This window comes from Mercenaria mercenaria, chromosome 9 (genome assembly GCF_021730395.1).
Source record: "Mercenaria mercenaria strain notata chromosome 9, MADL_Memer_1, whole genome shotgun sequence".
In the NCBI taxonomy this organism is placed as follows: Eukaryota; Metazoa; Mollusca; class Bivalvia; order Venerida; family Veneridae; genus Mercenaria; species Mercenaria mercenaria.
In genome coordinates, this window is record NC_069369.1 from 43,536,949 (window position 1) to 43,546,038 (window position 9,090).

General features: G+C 36.4%; 1 protein-coding gene across 1 annotated transcript; it reads left to right on the plus strand.

The window, feature by feature from the left end:
* The first annotated feature begins 1,029 nt into the window (after positions 1 to 1,029).
* Positions 1,030 to 6,194, plus strand: LOC128559503 (uncharacterized). Its single transcript, XM_053551314.1, has 2 exons — positions 1,030 to 1,368; positions 5,251 to 6,194. Exons 1-2 carry the CDS (start codon positions 1,155 to 1,157, stop codon positions 5,847 to 5,849), a joined length of 813 nt encoding a protein of 270 aa, XP_053407289.1. The 5' UTR covers positions 1,030 to 1,154; the 3' UTR covers positions 5,850 to 6,194.
* The last annotated feature ends 2,896 nt before the right edge of the window (positions 6,195 to 9,090 follow it).

Below are 9,090 nucleotides of genomic sequence, written 5' to 3' on the forward strand. Positions count from 1 at the left end.
GTAATAAACTGCAATTAACATTAACAGCTCAACACTGTTTATCAAAACAATATAAACATTAAAGCGTTAATAATGTGTCTAATTAAGCAACAGTTTGATTTAAACTCTATGCACCCTTTTGTTAAAGCAATGCCACGTTTAAATACAAAAAGACATATAAATATCTAAACTCAAGGAAATGGTAACATATACGTAGATCTGTAATTTATTTTTTATTCACCTATTCGTGTTTGCAAATTAGAAAAATAGTGCTAATTATGAAAGTTATCTACATAAAATAACTACAAAAGAAAGATGTGATTTGAATATGATGTTGATAATGAGTCGGACACTGTCCGTCTCTATATCAAATTGCATATTTTCTCTGTCCGAGTCTAAATCGATTTGCTAGCTTTCATTTTAGGGCCTACAGCCTGTGAAAAACAAGGTAGGATGATGAAAGAATTATTTATTCCTTTGTATTGATGCCATGTCTGTCTATTTGTTGCATGTTAGGTGTCTGTTATACTTCCTGGCAGAAAATAATCAAGGTTAAAGTAAAATGAAACTTGATTTTCATCTGAATTGATTTTTAAAAATCCCGCGATTTGTACTGTTTACGTTCTGCATTGAGGCAAAGAGCAGAAGTGTGTCATGTAACAAAGAAAAGCAACTCATAACAAATGAGATGTTTATTTTTTGGCTGTTGAAAAGCTATTTGCGGTCTTATAGCGATATTAAGATGAAAATGACCGTCAAAATCGTCCGACTCTCGATCGCGTCCGACTTAAGATCAGTTTACCCTACGCGTCATCAAGGTGACGTCATATAAATGAGCCGCGCCGTGAGAAGGCCGGCGGGGTTCTTTTGCGGCCGGATCAGGTCCGGGCCGGCCTTCGCGTCCGGGCGGTCTGGTCGGGCTCTATGCTGTTCAATTTCAAAGCCTATAACAATTTGAGAAACCGTCAGCGAACAGAATGGGTCCTGGGCGGGCTGGTCTGGGTCGTTGCGGGCCGCGGGCCACTGTGTTGGTTTTTTCTTTGCGCGGCTCAAATAATAACTATAATAAAAACAAAAACATCAACAGAAAACATGGTAGCTTTACGATCTGAATTCCTCTAAACTGAATATTAATTTATTGTTTTGCTTTTTTCCATAACTTAAACAAACTGAGCATGCCTCCACGAAAACGGGCCCGGACATCACAAAGAGCTCCACATACATCATCATCGGATGGAAACAAGGGTCCATCGGATCAAGCAACACCGAAATCTGGCCAGCCAAAAAGTCAACAAACACCACCGTCACCGCCGAATAGGAAACGTCAGCAGACACAGCCGGCACCGCCGAATAGGAGCGAAGGTCACGTGGACAGCCCGGGACAATCAGGTGAACATATCCCATTATATACTTGTTCTAACGGCATATTAGATGCTCACGTCAGTAATACTGTCAAGGAAAAAATCTGGTTAGGCCAGTATGTTGACTTACAAACTCTCCTTCATAGCCAGAACAATCAGACCTCTCAAAAACAAACATTTCAATTATTAGACGGAGAATTAGTATTAGCTAAGAAAGAACAATCTGCTAAAATTTTGGAAAAAATCGAAATCTGGTCAGATGCCTTTCTAGTATATATGTATATTTACGGCTTAAAGCACCCCGGGGAAACCCTACAAATGCTCCAATATTTTTATAACATCCGTTTAGCTGCAAGTAAATACACAGGTTGGTGGGTGTACGACAAACAGTTCCGGCTCAAAAAGTCGCTTGCTCTGTCAACCAAGTGGGAGACGATTGACCCTGAACTTTGGATGCTTTTCATGCAACCATTACATGCAAATCAGTTAAATAGCATGTCCGTTAGCTCAGAGAAGAAATGTTTTGCCTACAACAGATTAGGTTTTTGCAACGAAAGGTATTGTCCTTATCTGCATTCCTGTATAAGGTGTCATGGCAACCATCCTTCCATGAACTGTCACACTAACCAGACCTTTGGGAATGGTCAGCACCAAATCAGATTCAGGCATAACATAATGAGACCGTCGTTTAACACTCGTTTCAGGGCACCAGCCCCAAGGCCGTTTATGGGACAAGGACCTCATGGTGCAAACAAACGGGCTATGGGACCTCGGTATCACTCCAATTAATCTTACAACTTTAGAAAAGCGATTATCGACATATCCAAATAAGAAAGAAGCAGATTTTCTATTGGCTGGTTTCAAACATGGTTTTAGCTTAAATTATTCCGGGCCAAGAATTCCTCTACATTCAAATAATCTTATATCAGCACGCAAACAATCGAAAATGTTAGACGAAAGCTTTATGCTGAAAAATTAGCTGGCAGAATTATAGGACCTTTCTCGACACCCCCAATCTCAAATCTGCGCATTAATCCGGTAGGTTTAATCCCGAAGAAAACAGGAGGCTGGTGCCTAAAAACTAACCTGTCCTTTCCACCTGACATCAGTGTTAATGATTTTATACATCAGGACTATAGCCATGTTGAATATTCCTGTTTTGATAATGCTGTCAAAATGGTGCAAAAAATAGGCTCGTCTGTATACATGGCAAAAGCAGATATAAAATCAGCATTCAACCTATGTCCCGTACGGCCAGCCGACTTCGATCTGCTAGGAATACGGACTGACGACGGATACTGGATTCAAAAAATGTTACCGATGGGTGCATCTTGTTCATGTTTTATTTTTGAGAAATTCGCAACTTTTCTTCAATGGTGCATACAAAAGGATTCAGGTTCTAACAATTTTGACCATTTATTAGACTCTTATGAAAGTTGTTCAAGTTTAATGTCAAATTTTCAAAACACTTCGTGACTTGTGAAGATTTAAGCGTGCCTTTAGCTGAAGATAAATGGACGGGACCTATCAAAATAATTACTTATTTAGGTTTAGAAATAGACGCGGAAAATAATACAATTCGGATACCTTCCGACAAAATTAAGAAAGCGGAACAGCAGCTTCTGTCTTTAATAAATTCCAAGAAAGTTCGCCTCCATAATTTGCAGTCCACAGTAGGACTCTTGAACTTTATGTGTAAGGCCATACCGGCAGGTAGAGCTTTCCTTCGCAGATTTTATGACGTCATGTGTCAAGCACGTAAACCGTTTCATTGGATCAGAGTAACACATTCAATAAGAGAAGACGCAAATATTTGGTTACAATTTATCAAAAACTTCAACGGGTCATGCACTTTTATCAATTTCGATTGGGTTGATGCTACTAGTATTGATTTCTTCACAGACACATCAGGAAACAGCCATTTAGGCTGTGGGTGTTATTTTCAGGGCGAGTGGTCGTTCATAAAGTGGCCCGATTCATGGGAATCAGAAATTTTCAAAGATATGACATATTTAGAACTTGTACCAATTATTTTAGCATTTCATATATGGGACAAAAAGGTAAAAAATACAAGAATAATTTTACATTCGGACAACGAGGCATTAGTAAGCATTATAAATAAAAAGACATCAAAAAAACGGTAGAGTAATGAATTTAATTAGACATCTTACGCTACTTCTGATGGAAAATAACAGTGTTTTAAAATGCAAACACATATCTGGAAAATTAAACAGTATTGCTGATTCTATCAGTCGATTTCAGTGGACAAGACTAAATCATCTACTGCCCCTCTCCGCGGACCGGGAGCCTTGTCAAGTTCCGGAGTCCTTCCTCCAGCTGTTGAGGGCGAAATAGACAGGCTTATCAGCGCTTCCCTTTCACAAAATACACAGAAACGATATCGTTCAGCAATCGCGTCTTTTACAAATTTCTGCATTAATAGTTATGTCGAATTAAACTGGCCACCAACCGTCGAGCAAATAACGGAATACATCGCATTCATGTCTTTGAGGCAATACTCGCACTCATCTGTAAATTGCCATATTTCTGCGATCAGTTACGTGAATAAATTGAATGGCCTACTGGATAATACCAAACAGTTTATCGTTAGAAGCATGTTAGAAGGGCTAAAGCGCCTGAAAACATACACCGATACCAGACAACCAATAACGCAGTCAGTTCTGTTGAAGCTGTTAGATTCCCTAACACACGTTTGCAGATCACAATTTGAAGCCATGTTGTTTACGGCGGCTTTCTCGTTAGCTTACATTGGCTTATTACGTATTAGCGAATTTACTTCTAGCAATAAAGCAACAACTTCAGGCGTTCTCAAGTTTCAGGATGTAATCATTGGGTCAAACAAAATACGAATTTACTTACAGAAATCAAAAACTGATCAGACGGGCACCGGAACATCAGTTGACATCGAAATAAGCGATAAGAACAAATTCTGTTGTGAAAACATTGCTAACTATATTGCCTTCAGACCAAATACAGATGGTCCATTCTTTGTTCATTTTGACGAAAGCCCGCTAACTTCTTTCCCAGTTTAACGCAGTTCTGAGAAAAGCAATAAAATTTGCAGGTTTAGACGCCAATTTGTATAAATCACACTCTTTTAGAATTGGTGGCACAACTTCAATGTTTCGAGACGGGACTTCAATAAATAATATAAAGTCCCAAGGAAGATGGAAATCTGATAGTTACAAATCTTACATTCGTTAAAATTGTGACTAATCTCTGACTGAGTGCTAATTTTGGCGGTTATAAGCCTTAAAATGTATAAATTGAAAATGAGTGTGCCTTTGTAAAAAGTCATATCTTGAAAGTCACATTCGCTGTCACAGTATCATTATTGCTATACCTGTTGGTATTACCTGCTTGTTAAAGCCATTGGTATATGGCGCACATAATTCAAGCATAATTAAATTAAAATAATATTTACAAAAAGTTTTGTGTAAAGGACGTGCCAAATGCCATTAACGCCATTGGTATATGGCAGGCTGTGCAGTCCGCTTTTCGGCAGTTATAATTATTTTCAAATACATTGATCAAGCTACAGCCCCGCATCGGGCTGATAGCAATTATACAACAACATACGGAAAACTGTTGTAAGAACAGATGACATTTTGAATGAAGAATACTAATTTTAAGCCAGTTTTTTTTTTTTTTTTTTTTTTTTTTTTTTTTTTTTATTATTATTATTCCAGTTACATATCTGTAAATATGTTTAAAAATGGTTGTGTGTTACCGTTTGTTATTGATAATTCATGTTACTGTTTGATATTAATAAGAGAAAGTGCATTTTATTCATTACAATCTAACCTGTATCCTTACGTCAAGAACTAAAATTACGATACCAATCTTAAGAAAATGGAAATAGAAAAACTTTTATTTCAAAATATTGCAGTTAAGCTGACCAATGTTTGGATAATAGGGTCCTCCCTAATAAAAGGAGCGTACCATAGACTAGCCTTTAGACCGGATGGTAACAGTTTAGGTTTGCAACATTATAATGTCAGGATCACGTGGGAATTTCTCAGTGGCATGAGAATTAGAGATATACGCAGGTCTGTACAATATTTACTACAATTTAAAGATGAACCAGACATCATTGTCATTCATTGTGGTGGAAATGACATAGGCACCAAATCCACTTGGGACATAACATTCGAATTCAAAATGTTGATAACTGATTTCCTGCAGCCGTTACTACCCCACACTGGGCTTATCTGGTCACAAATTCTTCCGCGCAGAACATGGCGTTATGTACCATACACACCAACTGCGGAAAACATTAGAAAACGTATCAACAGTTCTCTCGCAACATTTGTTATTAGAAACGGAGGTGGCTATATAAAATACGCGGACATTTCTTTAGAAAAACAATTTTTTCACACTGATGACACTCATTTGTCAGAACTTGGATACGATATAATGCTTAATACACTGTCTTCTGCTCTGTACAAAATAATAATTGAAGGAGAGAGAGTATATGCATGTACATAGTGTTACTCTAACTAAGGAAAACTGACTGTTGTTCTTGTTCCCTTTTCTGTTCATCAGTCTAACGCAGTTATAACTCTGGTTTTGACAGTTTAATAATAAAAATGTTTGGCAAAATTTCAATTAATATAGTCCTGATAAGCTAGCAATGGCCATGACCGGTTATCTTGTTAATATCCTGCAGATTCATGCTAGTCCGCAGATTTTGGCGGAAGGCTCACTCTTTAGCTAGTCTAAATCGCGCCCCTTTTTGGCATAATACTAACATGCATCTGCAGAATGTATTCTGGGATTTTCTACCGTAATCGGGGAAAATCTTATTTTATTAAAACATCTATCATTCAGTCATGGCCAAATTAATGCCAGACCTTAGCTAATTAAAAACGTAAAAATGAAAATGTTTTGTCTTATATACTTACTGTTTCATTTACAGCTAAATCACATTGTAACGACATTTAACAAAAGTATAGTTGAAACAAGAGTCCATTGAATCTCGATTAAAGTACTAAAGTACTATATATATTTGAATGTCGTTACGGTGGGATTTTATTTTCACGGGTACAATAACTACAGTGCAACCTCTCTACAACGGCCCCTCCCTTGAGCAACATCGTTTTTACCTCAACTCCTTTCAAATGGTCCCAGAAAACCACGACAGGCATAGCATGCTATTTTGTTAAATCTGTCAAGGTTTTAGATGATTTAACTAGTTACTTATAAATAGAAAGATCTACTTCAGTATGCTTTGCCTGTTGTGGGTTTTGTGTCCGAGTCGCGTTGCAAAATAATAAAATGTTTACGACATATAACGTGAACAATATTTATTTTGCACGCGACCGCATGGTTCCCAAGATCCAATCAAATAATCCGTTTCAAAAATTTAGAACCGCCCATTACATTTTACCCCATATATAAACAGACCACGCTTCAGGAGCGGTCTTTTTTCCTGCAAATTCCAAGAACGAGAGGTAGACAGTTAAATTTTTAAAAGTATACATTTAGAAAATAAAATGTACATGTTTAAAACCGCACCCACCCTTCCCTTTTTTCTCGGCTTATATTATCTATTTTCAGTGGAACAACACGATTTCAACCATGGTGCCTGATACGTGAAGGTGGTCTCTTAATACGATACTGACTCCAAACCTAGGATATCGTCATGACTGGATTCACGCATGCGTACAACACATTGAAATTATAGATAATAAACATTCAAGTTCGCTAGATGCAAGTGATGATACAGAACACTTTGTAAAAACAAAAGACAAAATAATCTTTACAGAATTTCACCGTTGATCGGGGAATCTGTTTAAATGCTGTAATATTCTATTTCCTGTTATGGCATAATACTAACATGCATCTGCAGAATGTATTCAGGGATTTTCTACCGTACTTATTTTACTAAAACATCTATCATTCAGTCATGGCCAAATTAATGCCAAACCTTAGCTAATTAAAAACGTAAAAATGAAAATGTTTTGTCTTATATACTTACTGTTTCATTTACAGCTAAATCACATTGTAACGACATTTAACAAAAGTATAGTTGAAACAAGAGTCCATTGAATCTCGATTAAAGTACTAAAGTACTATATATATTTGAATGTCGTTACGGTGGGATTTTATTTTCACGGGTACAATAACTACAGTGCAACCTCTCTACAACGGCCCCTCCCTTGAGCAACATCGTTTTTACCTCAACTCCTTTCAAATGGTCCCAGAAAACCACGACAGGCATAGCATGCTATTTTGTTAAATATGTCAAGGTTTTAGATGATTTAACAAGTTACTTATAAATAGAAAGATCTACTTCAGTATGCTTTGCCTGTTGTGGGTTTTGTGTCCGAGTCGCGTTGCAAAATAATAAACCAAAGTCCTACCAAGTCACCCAAAGTGACGACCTAGTTTAATATTGGAAAACTAAATTTTGTATAGGTTTATAGAGGTGAGTTGCAGTCAGAGTAACATATTGATGTATGTTTTTTAATTTTTATGAGTATAAATTTGAAGTTTTTGAAGACGGAAAAGTGTAAACAATAGACCATGTGACTTATGGCGCGAATTTACTACACATGTGCATATGTTACACTCGGCAGGTGGCGCTGTTTAAGGTTTTTCTAATTATTAAAGCGAGCTGTTTTTAAACACATTCCAATGTCCTGCACAAGGGGGCATTTCATCTTATTATAAGGTCCAATGATAGTCCAGATAATGGGCGATTTGAGACCTCGTGATAAATTTTGACTCTCTGTCTTCTGGTACATACTTCATGATGATAAATAACAACCACTACTTTTCTGCTAGTTTTGATTACAAGACGAAAATTGTGTTTTGGACACTTGTATGTGTATAAATGACAAATCAATTGTGCTTTTGACATACAATTTAAGTGATAAAGATTTATAGGGTATTAAAGTCAATGTCCTAGATAATGACACTAACACATTTTTCAGGTATTTCTGCAAGAGTGACAGCAGCTAATTGCATATTTTGTGCTATATTTATTTGATTTATTTGAAGATTTTCCTAGTTTTTAACAACTGCCCCGACCTCCCAGTTAATATGATCAGAAATTGATTGTTGGGAGTATTTCCGTAGATGTAGATATATATTTATAGAGAGATTACGCACCCATTCAATAAAAACTGAAAATGTAATTTTAGTCCCATTCAAATAAATGATACTTTCACTTTGAAAAACCGTGTATAATTTCCAATCTGCACACTTTCCTGTCTTAAAAATCATATAGTATTTAAGATACCCTGTATAGTCTGCCAATATTTGAGGAAAATGTGACTTCTGATGGCATTTTTTGTTAATGCTCGGATATTATTATAAAAAGTGTTCCTTAGGATCAAACATGCAATTTAAAAGGGGCTGTCGCCTTATAGGGTTCCTCATTACAGTATAATGGGGTCAAAGGTCAAATGAGTGCATTTACAAATAAACTATATTGCTGTTCACTCGTTTTATTTTCATATAAACATCCAAATTGGTTTAAATATTGTTTTTCAACGCCCTTCAGTATTTTATAAATAAAACTGATGATAATATTAAAGATATATATTAGATTCTATATATCTATTATATTATATTATATAGAATAATATATATCTAGGAAAAGTGGCATACGATGGCAAAGTGCGTTATACTTGCCATGTTTGCCAATCTATATATGTGGATCAACTGCAAAAAATATTTTTGGTACTGTCGTATCCAAGGGTTATTTTAATGTAATTTCAAG

What these genes read in the sequence shown, in the direction of transcription:
- LOC128559503 (XM_053551314.1), top strand. Translation starts at nt 1,155, where the DNA reads ATGCCTCCACGAAAACGGGCCCGGACATCACAAAGAGCTCCACATACA. An exon ending in GGACAGCCCGGGACAATCAG is followed by an intron (nt 1,369 to 5,250) that starts GTGAACATATCC and finishes AAAATATTGCAG; the next exon opens with TTAAGCTGACCAATGTTTGG.